This window comes from Primulina tabacum, chromosome 7 (assembly GCF_025594145.1).
Source record: "Primulina tabacum isolate GXHZ01 chromosome 7, ASM2559414v2, whole genome shotgun sequence".
In the NCBI taxonomy this organism is placed as follows: domain Eukaryota; kingdom Viridiplantae; phylum Streptophyta; class Magnoliopsida; order Lamiales; family Gesneriaceae; genus Primulina; species Primulina tabacum.
Window position 1 is genome coordinate 40,040,093 of NC_134556.1, and position 23,148 is coordinate 40,063,240.

At 36.6% G+C, this 23,148-nt stretch overlaps 6 protein-coding genes across 11 annotated transcripts; 3 read left to right on the forward strand and 3 right to left on the reverse strand.

Moving 5' to 3' along the window:
• Window positions 1–899: 899 nt before the first annotated feature.
• On the reverse strand, window positions 900–3,072 carry LOC142552035 (magnesium-protoporphyrin IX monomethyl ester [oxidative] cyclase, chloroplastic). Its single transcript, XM_075661621.1, has 5 exons — window positions 2,534–3,072; window positions 2,215–2,279; window positions 1,808–2,135; window positions 1,623–1,721; window positions 900–1,328 (listed from the first exon to the last, which is right to left on the reverse strand). The coding sequence occupies exons 1-5, from the start codon at window positions 2,999–3,001 to the stop codon at window positions 1,065–1,067; spliced, it is 1,224 nt and encodes a 407-aa protein (XP_075517736.1). The 5' UTR covers window positions 3,002–3,072; the 3' UTR covers window positions 900–1,064.
• A 277-nt stretch (window positions 3,073–3,349) lies between these two features.
• Window positions 3,350–8,053, reverse strand: LOC142552034 (histone-lysine N-methyltransferase, H3 lysine-9 specific SUVH1-like). Of its 4 annotated transcripts, XM_075661620.1 has the most exons (4): window positions 7,923–8,048; window positions 7,393–7,420; window positions 4,918–7,307; window positions 3,350–3,674 (listed from the first exon to the last, which is right to left on the reverse strand). In XM_075661620.1, exon 3 carries the CDS (start codon window positions 7,008–7,010, stop codon window positions 4,968–4,970), a length of 2,043 nt encoding a protein of 680 aa, XP_075517735.1. In that variant the 5' UTR covers window positions 7,011–7,307; window positions 7,393–7,420; window positions 7,923–8,048; the 3' UTR covers window positions 3,350–3,674; window positions 4,918–4,967. The 4 variants fall into 4 exon arrangements, with proteins under 4 accessions (XP_075517735.1, XP_075517730.1, XP_075517734.1 ...); XM_075661615.1 differs by having other exon boundaries at window positions 4,918–7,420; window positions 7,923–8,053; XM_075661619.1 differs by lacking the exon at window positions 7,923–8,048 and adding an exon at window positions 7,875–7,896 and having other exon boundaries at window positions 4,918–7,420.
• A 604-nt stretch (window positions 8,054–8,657) lies between these two features.
• On the forward strand, window positions 8,658–11,442 carry LOC142552036 (transcription factor IIIA-like). Its single transcript, XM_075661622.1, has 6 exons — window positions 8,658–8,893; window positions 9,027–9,158; window positions 10,083–10,359; window positions 10,490–10,725; window positions 10,891–11,034; window positions 11,148–11,442. The coding sequence occupies exons 1-6, from the start codon at window positions 8,765–8,767 to the stop codon at window positions 11,304–11,306; spliced, it is 1,077 nt and encodes a 358-aa protein (XP_075517737.1). The 5' UTR covers window positions 8,658–8,764; the 3' UTR covers window positions 11,307–11,442.
• Window positions 11,443–11,943: 501 nt separating this feature from the next.
• Window positions 11,944–17,336, forward strand: LOC142552037 (putative methyltransferase At1g22800, mitochondrial). 3 transcript variants are annotated; one of them, XM_075661625.1, is made up of 11 exons: window positions 11,945–12,105; window positions 12,225–12,305; window positions 12,724–12,854; window positions 13,400–13,541; window positions 13,624–13,693; window positions 13,863–13,927; window positions 14,010–14,088; window positions 14,988–15,075; window positions 16,160–16,224; window positions 16,363–16,452; window positions 17,050–17,335. In XM_075661625.1, coding segments are annotated over exons 2-11 (846 nt in total). In that variant the 5' UTR covers window positions 11,945–12,105; window positions 12,225–12,303; the 3' UTR covers window positions 17,164–17,335. The 3 variants fall into 3 exon arrangements, with proteins under 3 accessions (XP_075517739.1, XP_075517740.1, XP_075517738.1); XM_075661623.1 differs by having other exon boundaries at window positions 12,724–12,802; window positions 17,050–17,334; XM_075661624.1 differs by lacking the exon at window positions 12,225–12,305 and having other exon boundaries at window positions 11,944–12,105; window positions 12,724–12,802; window positions 17,050–17,336.
• A 779-nt stretch (window positions 17,337–18,115) lies between these two features.
• LOC142552039 (E3 ubiquitin-protein ligase RZF1-like) lies at window positions 18,116–20,406 on the forward strand. The gene is made up of 2 exons (XM_075661629.1): window positions 18,116–18,648; window positions 19,261–20,406. Exon 2 carries the CDS (start codon window positions 19,383–19,385, stop codon window positions 20,262–20,264), a length of 882 nt encoding a protein of 293 aa, XP_075517744.1. The 5' UTR covers window positions 18,116–18,648; window positions 19,261–19,382; the 3' UTR covers window positions 20,265–20,406.
• A 267-nt stretch (window positions 20,407–20,673) lies between these two features.
• LOC142552040 (nascent polypeptide-associated complex subunit alpha-like protein 1) lies at window positions 20,674–22,786 on the reverse strand. The gene is made up of 4 exons (XM_075661630.1): window positions 22,638–22,786; window positions 21,951–22,023; window positions 21,313–21,440; window positions 20,674–21,217 (listed from the first exon to the last, which is right to left on the reverse strand). Exons 1-4 carry the CDS (start codon window positions 22,692–22,694, stop codon window positions 20,885–20,887), a joined length of 591 nt encoding a protein of 196 aa, XP_075517745.1. The 5' UTR covers window positions 22,695–22,786; the 3' UTR covers window positions 20,674–20,884.
• Window positions 22,787–23,148: the final 362 nt, after the last annotated feature.

The window sequence follows — 23,148 nt, forward strand, 5'->3', positions numbered from 1 at the left end:
TAACAAACCATATTTGTTATATCATGTGACCACAGCCCGAAGAAATTGTTTTCCACGATCGAAGTCGTTGAAATTCAGGATAACGTGAAAGTTATGGATATAAAAAGACAAATCTTTTTTGAAAAAACTAAGGATGGGTCATGACCAAAGCATCGATTAGACGGCGTATGAAAATTTTCACTCATTTTCAATTTACGTCCCGAACTACAACGGATCACGATCATATTTCGGTCATCCAAAAACAGTACATTCGGGTTCTTCTCACAAATATTTACTATATTATAATTTTGTATCAATATGATTAAAAAGGTGATTGTATATTTGAGTTGATATTATTTATCATTAAATATTTTTAAAATTAGTTGTACAATCTTGAAAATAAAAAAATGTGTGTCTAATTGAATTTATTGATGGTAATTAGATTTAAAAACAATTCAGGTTAAGGATAAAATCGACTTTTTAGCTTGATAATGTTCTAATTTGCTAATTTATAAACATTTCATATACCAATTAAATCATTTATAATAGTTCATGTAGCAATTTATCAATAGTCTGTCTATCTAAATAAATTTACTGTAAAAATTTGTATGAATATTGAAATAATGATAAATTTAAAATGAAGTGGTAAATTAAGTAATGACAAATAATTAATATATAGACAAACTAATAATTAATAATTACAGATTGGATGTAATAAAAAAATGATTATTAATCCATTCAAGCTAACTAAACGATATCTAATCTAAATATAAATTGATTATATAATCTCTATCATTCGACACGGAGATGTCCTTGCTTAGGAAATTTAGACTTGCCTTTTGTTACTTTCAATTCTAACATGCTGTATTTGATTTCTAATTGTGGTTGTGCATGTCTCAAAAAGTAGCCACGGAAACAAATTAACAAAGTGGGGAGGACTTCAGTTTCCTGCAATATTACTACTTAATCAAGCAATATATTGGTACAATAGTTGAAATCGATCTGACAAACTTGTTTGTACAATGAAAATGAGATAATTCCTCAACAAAGTGCAACTGAATTTCGGACTCCCTTGGAAACAGAAACTAGTAAACAAGCTGCGGTTCAAATTCTGCCAAGTCCACTGAACCAGATTCAACAGGTTTCATCAGATAAGCAGCGAGCAGCTCGGAAGCCAGAGCAGCAACAAGGGGAATCCTCTTCAAGTTCTTCACCAATGGAATATCATCACCCTCGCCTATTGCCAGTATTTTCTCGTTGATCTCCACCATCCGGTCTAACTTCCTCTTGAATTCTGGATTCTCAACGTCCAATACAGCCGGGAAAATCCTGGCAGTAGTGCGGTTTGTCTGCGCAAAGAGTCAGAGTTCGATGTTAAGAAAATGTTTGTGAAAGAGCCATCAAATGTAAGTATGCCAAATCATTTGTCCGCCCTTTTCGACATGAAAACCTGTTCAACATGGAGACCGATACTTGCTAAGTCAGTTGTAACTCTAATCAAAACAAAATCGAATCTATCTAACCTTTTGAGCGCAGAGGTCGATATTTGCCAAGAAAACAACAACAATAAGTAAGATAATGAGTTTATCACAGTCTACCCCTTGAATGTGGAATGATAGCAATTATTTAGATGGAACAGTCACCTCAATGATCACATGCATATCGAATTCTTTTGTGTTGAGTCCAATGCCCTCATAGAAATCTGTTCTTTGGCAGTCATTGAGATACATTGTCACATAGACCTGTAACATTACAAGTAACGAGAATTACATACCTAAAGGCACGAAGAAATGACTAAAAGTAGACATAATTGAAATCGCTACTATACCGAAAGACAGAAGAAACGTGACCACAACTTTGCCTTCCAGTCATTGAGGAACTGAGGTTGTGCCTTCATCAGTGCAGAGAAGAAATCGCCATGACGATTCTCATCCTGGCACCAGTTCTCAAAGTACTTGAAAATTGGGTAGCACTGGTACTCGGGGTTTTCCTTTAGATGTCTATATATAGTAATGTATCTCCAGTATCCAATCTTTTCAGACAAATAGGTAGCATAGAAAATGAACTTAGGCTTGAAAAAGGTGTATTTTCTGGCTTTTGTTAGGAATCCCAAGTCCAAAGCCAAATTGAAGTCAGACAGACCTTTGTTTAAAAACCTGTTCGAGAAAATACAAAACTGTAACATCAAACGGATTAGACTAGATTGCATCAATGAATCTAAAAGTTATAACATACCCTGCATGCCGGGCTTCATCCCTTGACATTAGAGAGAAAATCTCAGCTACAATAGGATTGGTTTTCTACACAAGTAACAGGAACATAAGTGGAGCTCAAACGAATTCTTAAGCGTTACTGCTGCTATATATGTAAAAAGTACACACCCACACACACTCTTATATTAATGTATGTGTACACTACATGGCTCACATTCAGTAAAACAAGCAAACTAGAAAACACAGAATCCCACAAACCAAAAACCAAAATTTTTCACAGGAATTCAGAAAACAAACGAAGGATAAATTAAAGAAAAGCGAGAAGTAGCTAAGCCCTGTACCTTGAGCCTCCTTCCAAGTTCCTTATATAGAAGAAAGCCAGAGAACTCAGCAGTGCAAGACCTCTCCAAGAACTCCACAAATATTTGCCTCAATGGTCCCTGTATCTTATCAGCAGCTTCCTTAAACTCCTTATTCCTCACAAAATGTGTCTGGTTAAAATCAGTCTTGAACTCCTGCAGCAAAGCCTCAAACTCGTCCATGTTCAGATTCTTGTTGATTTCGGTGTTGAAAAGCTGCTCCATTTCATCGAAATCTGTGGTGTAGAATCTTGGGGTCAGAAGGGACTCCTTTATCTCGGTTTGCTTCCCGCTTTTCTTCTTCATGGCCGCATTTGAAGGGGGGGAAGTGGTCGAAGATGACATTTTTATCGTGACGAACCTAATGTTTGGAAGTCTTGGATTCCCAATTCTTGGTATCGTGGTGCTGAATTTTGAAATGGGCTTTACTAAGGCCATTTCTGCTGCCATTTTTGAAAATTTTCTCTTAACAATGTTGGGAGTCGAAGGTTGAAAGAGATGAGTGGTAGGATATGTGTATTATATCACCCGGGATGAAATTTATCGGAGCCAAATCTCATCCGATGAAATCTTGGGGTAAGTGGGAGCATGACACGTGGTGTGCTGTGATTAGTTTGCTTGATTACATTGGTTTTACGCCAATTGGAGAAGAATTCTTGAGGGCTATATTTTAAAAACAAAATAAAAAATTGTTGGCCATATTTTTTCCACTGAAAAATATTATATTTAACAACAAAATTATTATTTTTCTCCCTAGATACATAAATCTCACAGATATCTCTTCTAAATCTAATAATCTACCACTACAGGAGTTTAAATAAAATAAATGAAATACTTTTAACGTCAGGACCACATAACGGGATAGGCAACAGGAAGGTTTTAAAATTACATGGAAGTGAGTCAGCCTAACCAAGGTTCCAAAAGTAAACTCTAACTATACTACATACCCTTGAGTTGCAACAAATAACAAAAGTACAGAAGAAACGATCAGTCCACGGGAGTACGGCCAAGAAAACAATTCTGATTCACATGAAAAATCCACTGATTCTTCTTTTAATGTTATACAATACAGCTATTTTAAATCGAGATCTTTCCTACCATCCTATACAGCAACTTTGATTAGCTGCAAAAGCCAACGAATGAACAATGGTCAGAGTTAGTTTAAAACACGACATGAAGCATACATTTAAATTCATGTTGCAGTAGAAAGGGTAAGTGAATGTGTTGTTTAACTAGTAGAATAAAATATGACACATTATCAAGCAACTTAACAGGGGGGAGGGAGATGTTTGGCGAAGAGAAGTTTCTTAGGTACGTAAATTTGCAGGTTGAAAAACTAAGCTTACAAAAAACTGAGAAGGCATAATTCCAAGTACCAAAGAATTTATAGACTAATAAAAGATTGAGACCACCGTTAATTAAGTACATTGTTAGCATAACAACCACAAAATTACCAGAGATTGGTGAAAGCTCCAAGGAGATTCAAGAATTTATGATGTAAACTTGAAAATAGAGGTATATTCTTCTCCACTCACGGGAAAGTAACATGGAAGTTCAAAACAGAGAGTACAGGTGCAATGATGAAAACAGAACCCTCCCTATCCATCACATTATCACGAGACATTGAAATTATCATAACACACAGCAGGAAAAGAGAACTGCAGATGTTAAGAAGTTATGGCACTCTAAGAAGATAGCATGGAAGCCTCGAGTTTGCTCAAAGCATAGCACGAGCTTCTACTACCACGGCAAGCTCAAGAAGCAGATAAAGCGCCCGGGAAGGGATAGTAAAGAACAGTTACAACCTCACACAATTTGGTACTCATTGATGCGAGATGCAAATGCAGTAAAAAGATCAAATGCGAGACGAAAATGCCATACATTTGATAAGACAATCAAATAAAGCAGCTCCTAATAAAATAAATTATCATGAGAGGAAGAAAAACACCAGAAAATAAGCAAAGAACCCACTTGAGAAACAAATAATACATCATGCACTCACTAGTTCACCAAAGTGTATACATGCTACAGATATTAATAATTTCAAATTTTAAGAAAGATTTTGGACATTTTTCCATTGTAATCCATGGGAAATAAGCCAAATAATTTTTATAACTAATTTACTAAGAGGAATTGAAAGATCTTATATATTGCTAATGCCTGCAGCTCATAATTTTAGTGAGATAGAGCTTTCCAAGGCGTGCATTTCATGATTCGCGAAAGTGGATAATCACATGCACACACTGTACATACCACAGAGATGAATCATAAGATTCCAGGAAATTAAAAATATACACGAGAATGACTTGATAAGAATAGCCAACATTTTTGCCTAATATATTTAGGGCAAAATAGAAAAAACTAACCTTTAACGGGATCAAGAACCAAATTTAATTTATCACCGAACTAAACATCATCAGTAAAAGAAACCCTTACACTTCACAGATCCACACAAGCACCTTTTCCTCCCCTGGTCCCCTTTCTCAGGCATAACCGTCCCATAGTTATATGTTAGCTCTTGCATTGGTGGAATATGTCGAATGGCAAAGAAGGCAATATGTAGAAATGAGTCACTGTTACTTTCATGTAAAACCGGCTTCCAGAACACATTTGGTGAACAGCTATGATTCATGAAACGTGCTACATTTCCACTGTTCTTTGCACTTATCACAAGGGGAAATGTTGATTTTGTAGAACTGGCAGAATCATCGCAAACGGCTTCTAATGGCTCATAGTAGCGGGTAGCATAAAAAATGTGATTGTCATCAGAATCAATAGAACTAGGTGCCTGGATGATATCGCCTGCATACTCACAGATATAACCCCCTGCACGGATTGGGTCCCAAGATCTAAGTCCCCAACCCCGGGTCTTTGTCTTGAAAACCTCAAGATGGACCTTTAGACCAGCTTGAGAAATGCGATTCCTGCAGTTTGGAGGGCATGTGCAGGATTGACCGCATTCACGTATCAAGGATTTGTCGGTGAGAAGAACCCCAGATGAAGTATATGGTAGCAGGCCTCCATTTTCCTGAATGCAAGAACAATTGATATCACCTGGTTGACATCCACCCTTGCATTGACAGCCCATGGAAGGTTTGGAAGTGGAAAAAGGTTTCGAGTACCTGAGACTAGAAGTATAGGTGAAATGAGCAGGCCCCTTTTCACCATCAACATCGTTCACAAGAGTGACAGGTTGACTCTCTGCCCCTGAGGCTAAATCGGATATAATAACGCCAGCCCGGGTAACAGTTCCTTCCTTCCATTGCTGAATTGATTTCCACAAAGAATAAGCTTCTGGCTGACCAGGTACTCTGACCAACTTATACTTAAAAACATTACACCCCGACTGATTTTTCTCAGCCCATGACTCCTGAATTTTGTATATGCCATCATAGATATACATCTTGCCGGTTATACCAGCTGCATCCTTCACACCCCTTAAGACTCTCACATCATTAGCACGATGCAGACTCTTTTCTAGAGCAAGATTCCCTTTTTCGAGTTTCTGATCAAACATCTGCCCGTCTCTCCTCTGCACTCCCCCATGGCCACTATAAACTAGCACGTCCGGATCATCACCTTGATCATCATATCCTCCAGATGAAACGATGCTTACAGCCACGGGTTCCTCATCTGCGGTAATTTTGACGCCCATGTAATCAATTCCAGCCATACTTGGAGAATGTAACCCTACAACACACAGCTCCATTCTAAAGAAAAAGATATCACCAACTTCAACACCAGTCACATGCCCGATCCTCTTACCATTGTTTGTGCGAACCCCTTTACTCATCAAAAGGTTGGCAGCTTTCAGATCCGGACGTTTAGTAACTGTTATAACCAAATTCTTTGATTCTTCAAGTTGCGTGAGCTTTCTCCGCAGCAAATCAAATACCAATAGTATGGTTTCAACAGTATCCTTGTCCCCGTTAGATCTTCTAAAGTCATCAAATTCCTTAAGCTTAAATGAAGTCAAAAGGCTATCGACTAGAGAGTCAACACCAAAATCATCACCCTTCCCAGCTCCTCTCTTCCTTGACTGACTCTTTCTTTTACCAGAATTAACATCTTCTACATTAGCAAACCCACTCAAGTCCCTCTTACGTTGAGCAGCATTCCCATTCGCTTTTGGTGTTGGGATTCTAAATGAATTAAGTGGTGTGGGAGCCGGTATGTTGCTACCAAAACCCAAATTACCCGGTTGGCTAGTGGCTCCAAAAGTTGCTTGCTGCGAATTATTGGAAACTAGAAAAGGGTAAAACGGTTGAACACCAGAAGGGAAAGGACCCGAGGGTGGAACACACACAAAGGGTGAAGGTTGGGGAGTAGTAACTGAAGACATGCCTGGTGGATTTGGGAAAACTGGAACAAGACATCTCAAGGGCTTTACACGTAAGATTTTAGATTTATCAACAGAACCAGAGTGAGGATCCGACTCAGATCCCAAATCTTGATCCATTTAACCACCAACAGGGCACTCTTATGACAAGTTTTAATCAACACAAAAATGTCAATTATTTGACGAACAAAAGGAACCAGAAACTACCTCAAAAAACTCAAACTGGCTTATTTAAATAAATGACTTTGTTTGACCATGAATTTGAAATCTAGTTTTCTCGAATTTTTCCCTTTGGGTAATCTTTGTATTTTTTGTATGTTTGAAGGTCATTTTGCAAAAACTTGTTGAAGAAAGGTCATAAATAAAAAAAAAAAACTACTGGTATTTTACAACAACAATTGCAAAAATTAGTTCCGCCTGCATGAAGTAAAACATAATATAATTCTTCTCCAACAGATCAATCAATCACAGAAACTGATCCTAGTTTGAACGGTAGGTTTACCGTATAAACACTTGTAAGAACCTGTTTCCTGCAACATACAAAAAGAAATCATCAACTGACTCAACATTTCCAAGGAAAAAAGATAATCATAAGCCTAATTCCAGGAAACACTAAATATTAAATCTTCAAAAAAGACTCGACACGTCAATCAAGAAAAAAAATCGGAGATGAATCGCTACGACTCCAACAACAGTTAACAAACTAAAAGACCCATGAACAAATTCAGAAGTAACTGAAATTCAAACGCACAAAGATACAGGCAAAGCCACGAGGAGTAAAAACGAACTCGCGAAACTGAATATGGACTGATCTTTTCGTTTGCTTTTGATTTTTTCTACGCTACAAAATCCCTCGAAAAGCTACCGAATGGTTCAAAAAATTGAAAAACGAGAAAAAGAAAACCCAAAAGAATGAACTTTTCGGATTGAAGCATACAGTTAGGTAAAAATAAATAAATTTAACCCATGAACAAACACAAAGACCTCAAATTGATGAAGGTAGGAGACAGATCTGGAAACAGGGAAAGATACCTCTCGGAGCCTTAGTTTCAGAGTGAGTGTGGGTTCGTGAGAGAGAGCTTCCTAAACTGGAACAGAGGCTTTGTTAGTGCTCACTGCATTCGATGCACGACTTTGCATCTAATGTTAGTGTTTTTGGGTTAATTATATATTGTCCGCTCAATCATCAATTTATCCCAATTAACCCATTTTTGAGCGAACAATATATAATTAACCCAAAAACACGAACATTAGATACAAAGTCGTGGGTCGGTCGACCCTACCCCTGCAGGCACTGTCTGCAGGGATCGATCCAACGGTTCGGATTTTTTCGAGCCAATGGTCGGTATTATCGCAAGATAAATTAAATAATCACCATATAGATAATTATAAATAAACATTTAATTTCTATATTTAAAATTTTATATTTGCTATAAAAATCATTTAAAATATTTAAGTCAAATTCAAAGTTATTAACTAAAATAATTTTTATATTTAAAATTTAAACAGAACCAAGTAAACTGTTCATCGAATAAACTCGATGGAAATTAATACGGTTAATGGAATGTGTTATTTTAATGTAAAAATCTGATACAATATATTAAATTTTAGTTTTTTTTAAAACAAAAGAAAATATTTCAACTCGTTAATTAATTAATTAAATGACATAAATACACCAAAAAGAATTTTCTGCATCCTGAAATGACAAAAAGATCCTTGCGTTTGCCTATATAAGCCCGGACTAATCTATTTTGGGGATCATCTTGCCAGTCGCGTAGCGCCGTGCTGAAATAGGGTTCTCGCTGATTCCCTTTGTGGTCTGTATTTATATGAATATATTGTTTTTGATATAAGTTCGGTTTTAAGTCTAGAGAATGGAGAAAGACGGAGAGAAAGCTCGAGGGCCGATTTTCAGGGATATTAGGAGGTATCATTGCGACTTTTGTGGGGTTTGCCGATCCAAGAAATCATTGATTTCATCTCATATTCTCGCTCATCACAAGGTGTGAATTGAAATTTTAATTTCGAATTTCAGTTATAAATCTTGTAATCCAAATCGTTGTTTGATATGCCGGAATTGTTATATATATTTTTTCGTGGGTGGGTTCTTGTGTGAAGTGGAATTGGCGATTGCAGGAGGAAATTAAGGAAACAGAAGGAAATAAAGAAAAAGTGAATGAGGAGAAACAGAATACTTGCGAAGATTGTGGATCTAGTTTCTCGAAGCCTGCTTATCTGAAACAACACATGCAAAGTCATTCTCTTGAGGTCGTTGTCTGTTTCAGTTTTTTCTGGTTGTTTATCTCCTCTGCTACTATGCTTTTGTTAACTTCTCGTCGTTTGATGTATAATTTGAAGCGTCTAGGAACACTAGAAATTAACTTGGAAGAACCGATGCTAACGGGAGGACCACACAATTCACTGTTTTTAAGGGGCAGTATATCTGAAAAGCTTTTGTGAAATTAGGCCTGAAATTGAAAGGATTTTTATAATAGTGCATTTTGATGTAATGAATTGTTGAATTTCTATCCTATCAAGTTCAGGTGTTCAAAAGTGTCTTTTTATTTGTTTCAAAGATGGCTATATTCTATAATCAGATTTTGATGCCTTAGATCCGAAAATTATAAATTTGAAGAGATGACGGATTATGGTATTGTTTGCAAGGTGTAAAGTGTGTCTTGGAGCTAGTAACCGGAATTGGTAGTGAAATTTTAAATTAGAGTAGTTTAGGATTGGATTATGACAATTATATATTAGTTTGATTTAAAGTTAAAACTTATCATCCTCTAGTTGAATACAGTTCTTTGATCACGTGAACAAGGGCCTCATCATTTTTTATGTTAAACGTTAAGGCCTTCGTTTATTTTTTTTTACTAATTTTATGTGTGTGCACTGGACTATTCTGATTATGAAACATTGCAGATTGATGATAATAAAGTGTGTTGGTTTTTGGTTGTGCGTGAGCATTGGATCCCACACTAAGAACTCCAAAATGCACGAGGCAACAATATTACCTTGAATGGATCAGTACCAGGTGGGGGACCACCTGAGAAGCTCCATCAAGTGAGCCTCTGTCACGCTAAGGTTTGGAGATTTTTTTTGTTCTTCTGGAATTTGTCTCTGGTTTCTTCAGATATGGAAGCCATGTGAATTTTTTTTCTTTTCCTCTCACAGCATATTCTTATGTTACAGAGGCCTTTTAAATGTCCACTTGAAGATTGCCAATCCAGCTACAGAAGGACGGACCACTTGAAGAGACATATGCTACAGCATCAAGAGAAGTCATTTGAATGCCCTGTTGAGGACTGTAAACAGAGATTTACATTTAAGGATAATATTAATCGGCACATTAAAGAGTTTCACAGTGAACATGCTTATGAGAAGCCCAAGGAATATGTCTGTGCAGAACCTGGGTGTGGAAAAGTGTTTAAATTTCCATCTAAATTGCGGAAACACGAGGACTCGCATGGTGAGTTAGTTTTTGCTGTGGAATCCTCTATAAGTCGTATTTCAGTACCACGCTGGAATTTTCTCTTATTTTCTATTTTTTGAGGTATTTGCTGATTGTTCCCTTGTGAAATTCTTGGCTGATAATGTAGTAAAGTTGGATTCGGTGGAAGCATTATGTTCAGAACCAGGCTGCATGAAATATTTCACTAACGAGCAGTGCCTCAAAGAGCATGTCAGGTCTTGTCATCGGTACGTTGTTTGTGGTGAATGTGGGATCAAACAACTGAAGAAAAACATTAAGCGTCATCTTAAGAAGCATGAAACTGGGGTTTCATCAGATAGAATCAATTGTGGTTTCAAGGGATGTCAGCTTCAATTTTCAAATGTAAGGCCTTTTTCATAAAAAAACAAATTCTTGTAGTTTGAGCTCAGTAGACTGGCTTCTCATCTACGGGAACAGTTAGTTGATCGCCCTTGTAGAACTTGCAATTTTTCACTTGCCTAATCATTGGATGTTTTTTTTTTGTGGTGTGCGCCTTCTCTTGTACAGACATCAAATCGGAATCAGCATATCAAAGCTGTTCACTTGGAACTTAAAACACATACCTGCAGCATTCTTGGTTGTGGCAAGGAATTTGCTTACAAACACGTGCGGGATAAACATGAAAAATCTGGTTGCCATATCTATATTCCTGTAAGTTTCGGTTGGTTTTACAATAATTTCAACTTCACGTCCCTTGACTTGTAGCGGCTCGTTTCGCTTCTAATGGTTGGTCAGTTACACAAATCTTTTGCATTTGTCTTCAGGGAAATTTTGAAGAGTCTGATGAACAATTTCGATCAAGACCAAGAGGTGGAAGAAAAAGAAAGTACCCAATTATCGAGACACTGATGCGGAAAAGGGTTATTTTGAACGAGGGGCCTGGATTCCTCTCATGGCTGCTTTCTGGCGAGTCTGAACATTAGATAACATATATACCATCTTTAGACATTATGTAAATTCGCCCAGTATGTAAATCCAACAACTGTCATTTTATTATACATTAAAATAATTTAAAGTTTGAATGTAAGAAGTTCGAAGCAATTAAAAAGTTAGAAAGAGAAGTTGGTGTGTTTTTTTATGTCTTAAAATTGTGTTACACATTAAAGATTGGTGGATTAAAATCTAATGGATAATTTAATTTGGCGTGAGCCTTCTTCCTTGGGACTCAGGAACCTGTAATTTGCATTATTTGAGATTGCATATTTATTACATATGCAACAACTTATTCTCTATCTCTGTGTGTGTTTCTGGTTTGACTTGGGATTTGATTGCTGAGTTCTAGAATAGCTACGTACTTTGGTGTCGAAATACCCCTCCCTTGCGTTATCATTTTTTAAAAATAAAATGAAATACAATAGAATAAAATTCCAAATATTAACTTAAATAAAACATAACTTAACCTTGCTGAATTTCACATAAAAATTTATTTTATATAAGTATTAAAATTTCAAATATTGTATGTCGCTCCCATCACTTTGGGCTGATAGCCAACCCATTGGAGGCGCATGGGCTATCATAATGGGCCATTTTAAACTTCATCGGGCCCAACGATTTAGTTGTCTAAGCGCACTTCCTGATTTAGAATTTTGGTCGAAAATGAGAGCTGTAGGCGAGCTTGGCCGGAGGATCCCGTGCAGTTATCTAAGGGGAAGCAGTAGATTCTACTGTGCGCAACAAGGTTCCAGAGTCAAAATCTTTGACCGTGATCTCAAGCGCAAACAAGTTAAGACTCGTCCACGTTATTTTTTTTTATTGTTATTAATTTAACGTGGAACTGATGCATTTAGTTTCTCGATTCTTTCCATTTTTTTAAAATTTATGCTAATGATTATCGTTTACAGAGGGATAGGGCTGCGTGGTTGATGCGTCCGAACGATTCTTTGCTGGATGCTGTAGCCGAAAATCTGCTGGATCGTTTGGATGTATATTTTGATATTTGTTTATGATCGCATGCTATATGTATTTTGTATGTGTTGACTGTGGAGCTCCGCTAATTATCCCATAAAGATTGCCTCATTGCTAGTGCCATCATGGCGAGAAAAGACTGATATAAACTCCTTTAATTTTTGGTTTTAGCTTCCAAGAAAGCAGTTGATTTAGTTGTCATTGCCTATACTGTTAAAACAAACAATTAATTCTCCTCCCGGTACTTTTTACTTGGTTAACATATGGATTGCGGAACATGTTTAAGTTTCGAAGTTTTACTGTAAAAGATTGTGTTTATTGAGAGGAAAATGGTTCCTGGATGCCATTTCTGCTTGCCTTAAAAGGTTTTCTGAAATTATAATGAATACATTTCGCCTCTTGCTGTTGTATTTGAAGTACTCCTGTTCTCTGTAGGATTGTAAAAAGGCTTTTCCCTCAACATTATGTTTGGGGGGTTCCTTGGAAGCAATTATGCGTCTGTTGCCTGGGCGTGGTGAGAGTTAACATTTGTTGCCCTCAATCTGTCTGTATTCTGTTAATCCTGGGTATGATTTGACTCTTACATTGGATTTATGAGAGTTTCTAAATCTGAAAATTTTTATGACCAAGATATCCAATGTGCTGATGGCATCAGTTGAGATATATTAATTTGATTTTCTTCTGTCTAGCAGTTCAGTTTAGCTTTAAATATGTAATACGATATTGATATTGGAGATGGTTGATTTGAAAAGAAAAATGCTGTGTGTTTTTGAGACAGAATAACTAGAACCGACAATCACTGCTATGCGTAAATTTAGAACGGGAAAGGGAATTCATTTATAAAATGGAAACGAGGATACTTTGTCTTGGTGATATTTCATAAAACTCTATTTTTTAGGTGAAAGGATGCATGCATAACACGAGATCTCATCAAGTGCACTTTATAAGGTCTATGGTTGAAATATTTTAAAAGATTTATGCGATAATACTGCTTTGAAAAATCATTCAGTTGATTGCATATGCCTTCTTCTCATATGCGTGCATCTCTCTCATATTCCAATTTATGTCTTATTGCTTTCTCAGTTCACTGTATTTTTCTTTTAAATATTAGGTGGTATCGAAAAGCTAATGATGATGGATACTTCACATGACATGGTGAAATTGTGTAAAAAGAGAGAACAAGAACTGTCAAACAAAAATATTGAGACCTCATTCGTTGTTGCAGATGAAGAGTTTTTGCCTGTGAAGGAAGGGTATATATAATATGAACGCCTTGCCAAGATTGTTGTAGAAAAAACTAATATTTGTTCTACTCAATTCTCCCTGCTTGTGCAGTTCTCTGGACCTAGTTATCAGTAGCTTGGGACTTCATTGGACAAATGATCTTCCTGGAGCAATGATTCAGGTTTCTTGTTGCTCATATTTTATCTCATCAGGCGTTTCCAATGGTTTTTACTCTTTCTTGTTCATTCATTTTTCAATTTACTTGCCAATTACCCTTTTCAATATCAAATAGAGTGTTATGCTATATTTGCATTATCAAAGACATCGTTTCATTTTCTTGCTTGTGGCAGAGTAGATTGGCATTGAAGCCCGATGGCCTATTTTTGGCTGCTATTCTCGGTGGGGAAACATTGAGGTCATATCTTCAAAGTTTTGTGCTGCACTTCTACTTTTGACATGTGATAGAGGTCTAACTGTGTTACCTGTCATTACTCTAGGGAGTTGAGAATGGCGTGCACTATTTCGCAAATGGAACGTGAGGGAGGCATTAGTCCACGGTTATCGCCTTTGGCACAAGTGTGTTCTTAACTATACTCTGTGGCATTACATTGTTCTCTGGAAATATTTCGAAATTTCGGCTGTTTTTATCTGGACATCTGATACAATGTTCAATTCTTATTAGAGGCTGGGCAAAGAAATTTTTTATTTGTTTAATTAATTAACAAATGATAAACAATCATTCTATTTCTGAGGTACAAGCTACAGACAGTTGGCTATATCACGATCAAATTCTATCATCCATTTCATTTTCTCTAATCTGTCAATAAGGCAACTGGCGGCAGGTTACACCTCTGCCAATCTCAACATAATTGGATCCAAAATAGATGTAATCTTAAGTTTTTGAGAAGCGACCATGATCTTTAAATTGAATTATTTGTGCTCCGTGTGCAGCACATTGGAGTTCTCCGAACGCATGCATTCTACTTATTTCAACCAACTCTTGAGGGTTGTATTTGGTTTGAGTTGATTTCATGATATCGGGATAATGGATGTTCTTATAGTCAGACAAGCGATGTTTTATAAGCAATACTACTTTATTACTCAACTCGTTGATGCTATAGTGTCATACCTCCCAGCTGTCCTTTTTTCTATGATTGACAACTTCACAGAAATGTCAAAAGTTTCTTTTGAGACCCTGTCTACAAATATTTAATAAAAGCAATACAAATGCACTTCTGTTACTTTAATTGACATTCACATATGTTTCATAGTCGGTGTTGACTTGCTTATCAAGCAAATAATCTTATGTTCTCTGATCATGCTGTTCACGAACGATTTATTTCTTTATGATTATTGTGATTGTGCTTTTCATGATGGATTTATCCAATAATAAAATTATTTCAGTGGCATTTTGTTGTGTTATGTCACCATTATTGCACTCTAAAGTTTACTAAATGGTTTATTATCTCTTATAGGTGCGTGATGCTGGGAATCTTTTGACTAGGGCGGGCTTTACACTTCCTGGTGTTGATGTTGATGAATACACTGTGAGATATAACAATGGTGAGTTATTAGCCTTGATGTGTTCTGATTCAAAGCTTCAAATTCAAAGGCATCATAAAATTTTCTTAATTGTATAAATTATATGGTGAAGTTTCAATTGATATAAACTTATAGAAGGTTTTGCAATCTCATTTTTCTAGCCTACTGTTTCTCCTTAATTAGACAACACTAGAAATATGACGCATGACTGGAGTGTCAAATCAAGCATGTGGTAAAAATATTTCATGTCCTCGTCTTGAATCTTAATGATTCCTAATGGTGCTACTTCTGTATATGGTGCTGATTTATAGTTTAATACGCGGGTTCAGTCTTTGTAATGTCTCCTTGAAGAACTCTGATGTACTTGTGGTTTTTGCGTCTAGCCTCTCCATCTCTGATTCTCTGTTCTTCGTTTTCGTTTGTGCTCCATATAACTGTTATTATTTATTTGCTGTGTGAATCTATTTCTGTTCTGCTAAAAGGAGGAAAATAATGTCCTAGAAAAGGCATAAGATTTATCAACAACACAAGAAAGGGGGTCTGTGTTTCACAATGTGTAGAAATTATGAATGCCTCTTTTATAACAGCATTCAACATTTTTATCATACTCTATAAAAATACGACCTCAGCAATTAGATCCCATACGAGAATTGGCTAGAGAAGCGAAGGTAAAATTTTAATGGGAATGCCACGGGATTATAAATGAAGGTATAATTCATTCCAAGAGAACGTGAATGGTTGGGGTGGCTTTGATGTGCGTATTCATGTCAAATATCATCCCACGTGTATGTGTAGTGCTTGACCCATTCAACCTCTGATGTTACCTCCTGCAGACCTGCCATACCCTTTCTAATTATTGCTAGAACAGATCTGGTTTGACATGCTTGATTCTTGCTTAGTTGAATCGAAAGGACAATTATGTCATCCGTATTAGTGAACATACTTGGATATACTTTTCTGAGATTGTAATACGATTATCTTTTTTTCCTTCCGATCACCGCGTTGAACACAAAGGAATCTAATATAATGATGGGATTTATTTCTTCAGTATGTAAAATGTGTTGTATTTTTTTAATGTAATGCATGTTCTCTTTCCTCAATGCAGCTCTGGAGTTGATAGAGCATCTTCGTTCTATGGGTGAAACTAATGCTTTAGTACAAAGAAGCAAAGTAAGACCTTTAGTTCTTTTCCATTTGTCTTTTGTGCTTCGATATTGATGTTTAGTGGATAAAACAGCATATAATTTTATATTCTTTTACTTACCTTTTCTCCTTCTCGTGACAAAATTTAATCTGAAATGGAATCAGGTATTGAAGAGAGAAACGGCCCTGGCAGCGGCAGCTGTGTATGAGTCAATGTTTGCTGCCGATGATGGTACCATTCCGGCAACATTCCAGGTGAATTTGAACAGACTGATGATTTTCCGGATACCAGTCGATTTGAGTTGTGTGGACCATGAGGGTTTTATTATATTCACCGCCACTTTTTGTGAAACATCGATTTTGCCTACGTTTGCTAATGATTTTCACTCCCCCTAATGTTTTCACTCTTCATCATCCCGACTGCTAATCAGATGGGTTTGGTTTAATATGAGCAGGTGTGTTTGTTCTACAAAGATGATCCGGCATGAACTTTTTCCAAAAAGAACTCCCCTTTTATGTCTTCTTATATTAATTTTTAAAATATTCCTACTTACGTGACAAAACTATTAATCGGGTAATATTTAACTAACAAAAAAATTTTTTTAGCATGTATTGTCTCATTTTTTTGTAATTTAATAATAAAAAATAACAGCCCGCGACGGATTTTGACCGAGCATGCTAGTTTCATGATAACCAGGTCCGGTTAAAATTGAGCTTGAACCCAATTACAGTTCCTGTTGACACCCCTGCTGGCTAGACCATTCACACATAATTTGTTTTATTAGATTTTGGATCGTTTTCGAAAGCTTTTTCGTCCGACCCGACTCTGAATGCATCACCATTTTTGTGTAGGTGATATACATGACAGGGTGGAGGGAACATACTTCCCAGCAGAAACCAAAGAGGAGAGGATCCGCCACAATATCCTTCAGCGACATCCAAAAGCAATTCGGTGGGCAGAGTTAGCTGCTGCCGTGCCTGTGATTTGTAAGCAAGCAAGTTCATGTTATTCAAGAAAATGTCATATTATAAAATTTTCAAACCAATATTTTCTAATTTACTTAATATTATTCGGATGGATTGGAGTACATTTTTGCTCATTAAACTTTAAATTGATTGAAATCTACATACAATCTATATGGTTTATAGCCTATATTTGACACTGATATCTTGAGCTTCAATTATAATAAATTCATTTCAATTTTTTTTAAAAAATGTGTCATCTCCTTCAACTGAACCAGCAAATCAATAGATGGATAAGAAGAAAATAGTAAGCATTTTTTTTTAATATCGTCTAAACATTCGTAGTTTAATATCGTCTAAACATTCGTAGTCTAAATTTGCGTGCATAAATATTTTAAATCGTTAAAAGTTTGATTCTAATTTCTACTGAAATTTATATATTTTATCTACAAATCTAGTTAGTATGCGGGATATATTTTAAAAAAAATTAAGTAACTGTTGTTAATTAATTGACTCACAGAATTCGTGGACCCTGTAGTAGGTTGAATCATTAGATTATGTGTATTCTCGACCAGTCACATGTACTCGTGCCAAAAATTTCTTATTTAAATTATCACTCATATGGAAATCGCATTACCCAACAAAGAATCCCCTTCGAGACACTTTAATGAAAATTGATATGAGGTACACTTTGTAATTTCTATGAAAAGGATCTTTCAAATTTTTGTCCATGTAATTAATTAATGAAAACAAAAGAAGCAGATCTTATAACGTATAAACTTTTTTTCATCCGTGGTTTATTTTAAAAAAAAAAAAGATATCTTTTTCAAGGTCCCAACTTCCATGTTTGGAAATTTTTTAATAGATTTAAAATAATTTAGGCAAATGACTTATGTGAAATTAAGATCTCAACTTTCATATTTGAGACGTAGTATCGAATTCGAAATTTAATTTTGATAAATCTCCCACCCTTCTTCTCCTACAACTTGGGAAAATGTTAAGAATTTATTCATAAGTGATTATTTATCTTCACATCATTAGACTAAAATGCACCTTGATCTACTAACATAGGGTCTGTTTACCCCATTTGTAAATGAATTATTAGACTGGAGAATGAGCAGAGATTTACATTTTTAAATTTACAAAGAATCACGACTTTATATTTTTTTTAATCAAATTTTTAATGAAATTTGTGGCTTCCTCATTAATCAAACAAAAATTGACAGATAAGGACAGCACACACATCAGATGACTTGTACATTGTATGTCACTTCTTTTAAACTAAAAAAGCACTGTTCGTTTTGTAAAATCAAGAAGGAAAAACACACACACACACACTAGTCATCTTGGCTACAAATCCTCCAATTTTCAGCGTTCGTTAACTTCTTCTCTGTTTGCATATCCTTTAAACCACTGCATTACTAACTTTTTTCCATTTGGGTCTCCTCTATTCTCTTACCATTTCACTTTTTATCCACTGGATCAAAGGTATGTTCATTCTTGCTCATCCATTTTCCATTTTTCTTGCTTTATTTCTTAAATATTGTTTCCCCTTTTTAATGGTCTCTGTTGCATTACTGTAACTTTAGTCTTTCGCGGAATGTAGATTCATTGATTTGTTGTTAACATGGGTTGGGAAAAAAGTCGATTTTTTGATATGATCTTTTGATTTAATTTGGATCATAATTTTTTAGAGCGAACGATTGTGTTGTGTGAAGTGTGAAATTATCTGAAGTTGAACGATTGCTTTATTTTTTGCCCTCGATCAGTGATAATTGCGACTGACATTTAAAAAAAAAAAAAGAAAGTAAATTCAGGTTTGAATTTATAATTTCTATGCGTTCTTTTAATGAGTTAGTGCATACTTCATACTTGGAAATCCACTTACGTTTTTTAATATATTTGGGTAGTCGGCATTGCTTAAGAGTGATGATGTTTCTGTATAGAAGGAAAGCCTGAAATCCAATATGGATGACTGTTTATTTTCCTTTTTGATTAAAAGTGAAATTATTATTACAATACTCGAATGTTTTGAGGAAAATGACTTAGGTTAATGGTTTCTTGATGATCCTTCTGCTATCTGCTTCCTTTATTTGTCAGCATTAGTTACAATTTGTGTTCTGCCTCGTGCAATTGCAATTTGCGTTCTCTCAAATCTTTGAGAAAGGTAAATTTTCCGGGTAGATTTGGATGTAATAGAAAAAGGGCTAAAGTGGGTGAAGATGTCAAGTGAGAGGGGCACCCATTGGTGTCATAGTTGTGGGGAACCAGTGACCCTGAGAAGACAAATGGTGGCGTGTCCCAGTTGTAATGGAGGTTTTATTCAAGAACTCGATGAAACATTAAGCATGTCTCCTGAAGAACACACCCAAAGACCAAGATTCTTGCAAACCATCTCGAATTTTCTCAGGCAGCAGATGTCTGTTAGAGGCGGAATATCTCATGTCCGAGGGATAACTGAGAGGGGCTCTCAAAATGCTAATCCTTGGAACACGGTCCTTGTTTTCAGCGGTGACATGCCAGTCAGGATGCCTGGTGGTGGCGGTGTCCTAGAGTTTCTTAACGAAGCTATTGGATTCAGACAAGACAATGGAGGCGATTACTATATTGGACCAGGAGTGGAAGAGTATGTGGAACACGTCACACGAGATGATCGACGTCCCCCTCCCCCAGCTTCAAGATCTGTGATCGAAGCCTTACCAGCAGTCAAGATTTCAAAAAAGCATGTTCGTTCAGATTTAATGTGTGCTGTTTGTAAAGAGACATTTGAACTGGGTTCTCAGGCAAGAAAACTTCCCTGCAAACATATATACCACCCAGATTGTATCGAGCCATGGTTAGAACAATGCAGTTCTTGCCCTGTTTGTCGCCAAGAGCTAAATGGTCAAAACTCGAGCTCGCGTAATAGAAGCAGGGGCCTGGAGTCTAGCAACAGCGACAACATAAGTGGCAATCGGGCAAGGGGAAGGCGTTGGTCTTTCTTGTGGCCATTTGGTTCGTCACGTTCCAATTCGCGCCAAAATGAAACGGTTGAACCAAGTTCAGTTCCATACCATCAACATGACAACCATACAGGATACTCTTATTGGCCTTTCGAATGTTGATGTTTCTAAATTACAAGCAAACTTGCCATGTTTTTAAATTCTTTGTGATTATAATGTTCCTCTGTTGAACAAATAATAATGTGTAGCGAACAAGATATTGGTTGGTGTTTTCTACCTTCTTAAATTTGTTTTTTATCTTTCATCCTTGTTGGATTGCATGTTCTGTGTTTGGAGGATCAAAATTTCATCGGTAAAATACCATCGTGTATCCAATAATTCAGTTTGAGATGATTTCATGTCCCCCCCTCCCTATCTCATTCTGTCCCTGCCATATGGACTATGGAGAAGATCATGACACCATGTGACGCTCTCGTCGGTTGTATCAGTCTCAAACCTTTTCATTGCTCTGGGGTACTATTTAAATTTTGCAGATTGTAGAAAGCAGCATACGTAAATATTTTCCATCAGGTATAGAAACACAGGCATCATGAATACAATACAAACTGCAAAATTAAGGAAATGTCAAAAAATGTAGAACATCCGGGACACTGATTCAGTGCACACGGCCTCGCAAGAAAAGAACAGAAAAGATTACCGCAAACCTCTGAACTCAAAATTCGGGGATGTTCAAATTAAAGCAGACATTGTAATAGGCATACAATCTAAATGCCAATATCTATCTAGTTTGTGAGTTCCATAATGGCCGAGACGATATCTCCATCTGCATCCTTAAGAGATTTGACTGCTCTGGCTCTAGAAACCCCAGCTTGAGTCATCACAAGCTCTACGTCCTTCGGTTCAACTCCAGTTTCATCTACATCCTCATCATCATGATGTGCAATTGTTGGCTCGATCTTCGGTGTAACATTGCTGATATTAGGAGCCTTGAACTGCTCTGCAGCTTGAGTCTGCAACTGTGAACTTAAATCCTCGATTTTAGCCTCGCCAAAAATCACGTATGTGTCTGAATTTGGGCTTTTGAAAACATCTGGCTTTGAGATGACAAATAAGATCTGAAACCAACAGTTGGAGAAATTCAATTATCTGTGACAATGTCCATTTGAATTCTTGGTTGGAATGGTAAAAAAGAAGTGCCAAAGAAACCAACATTCTTGCTCTTCTTAACAGTGACTCGGCTAACACCAGGAATACACTTCATTCCCAGCTTTAGCATTGCCTTGCGGCTCTTCTTCTCGCTACGGCTCTGCTTCGACTTACCACTAGCATCTTCTTGTCCTACAAAAAGAAATGAATACATTGTTTACATACGCTTAAGCTGATGCAAACATACACAGAAGGATTTCAGAATTAGAAGTGAAACTTGACCAAAATCGTATTCTTTTGGATCCACCACATCTATCTGAAACTATTTGTTAAATAATTAGCAATACTGCTCCAGCTGTAGTGATGCTCAACCAGAACTTGAAAACATTTACTCATCCCTGACTTGAAAAACAGAAACTCACAAATTTAGCAAGTTCAAAACCAAATAAGGTTACCGTTCGATAAATATTGTTTTGTCAACTACAACTGATGCTAGAACCTGTTGAATGTCATTTCCAAAATCAAATCTGATAATGAAAACAAAAAAACATGGAGCTTAAAATCTATGAATGAATGCCTAGAACCATAACTCAACAGCCCACTAAATTTTGGATTAAAAAGGTAGAAGAAAAGTGCATAGATCAGCAAGCAAATATCTTAATCAAGCAAACAACAGGGTCAAAATCAAGGTTGACCATCTACCTTCTACATCATCTTCATCCCCTTCGTCATCTTCCTCGTCGCCATCATCATCCTCGATCAAAGGCCACTCATCCTGCAAGAAGCAGTTGAACCCGATAAACAACCAATTATGATTGCACACTTTCCTTTTGTTTTATTTTAGGCACGTTAAGCTTTATTGTCCCAAAATCAAATCCTAACAATGACCACAGTCCACAAGAGTGGTATGGACCATTATAAGTTCACAAGTTGCCTAAAAAACAACGAGGGATAGAAACCACTTTAACAAAATCCAAGTTGGAAATAAATGTTTGACGTGATGATAAATTTGTATCGTAGACAACTCAACCCATCAATAGCTTAGAACGCGTGTGGAAAAAAAAAGAAAACAAAATTTAGATAGATGGTTAAAATATGACCCTTTTGCTTTCAGATAAACCCAAGATCAGAAATAAGAATATACAAGCAAATCAAAATTTAATTCCACGCTTCCTCTCAGTACCAGATACCATATTCAACATGTTTCCCCACACCGGTTATAGCAAAAAAAAATCTTAAACAAGCTACAGAACAGTGACAGATTACTTCAGTGAACTACATCGAAGAAAAAAAAACCCATTTCACCGCCAAAAAAAAAAAAAAAAACTCAAAACGCTAGCACGAATCCGACAAAAAAAAAACGTGGAGGTAGATGGAGTGATAGCTTACTTCAATCTTATGTTGCTCAAAATGGGCAACCAATAACTCTTCTTGACATTGAGTCATGATTGATTAGGATAGAAGAAGGAAATGGGTCCGAGTGTAAAACCCTAGAGAGATAGAAAAACAGCAATTACAGCCAATTCACCGTAAAATAGGGGACCATGTAACAAGGTTAAACCCAATCACAGCCTGCACGCTAGCAACGACCACACCCATCTTGTTGACTGCAGACTCTGCCTTGTTTCTTTCACCCCGCTTTCGCCAACATTCCCAGAGGCTATCCGCGAGCTAAGTGCGCAGCTCAGACCGCAGCGGCTGGTGATGATTCCGCTTGTTAAATTTATGTTCCTACTGTTCGATTTTCGTTGAGCGTTAACTGCGTAAAGCATACGCCACGTCCTGTATTTGTTCGGTGAAATGCCAAACCTGTATTTCTCCAACTGTTAGATGAAATACCACAACACCAAAATACCATTGTCCGCACTCATTCTCTGCCATCAATACGAATAATCCACCA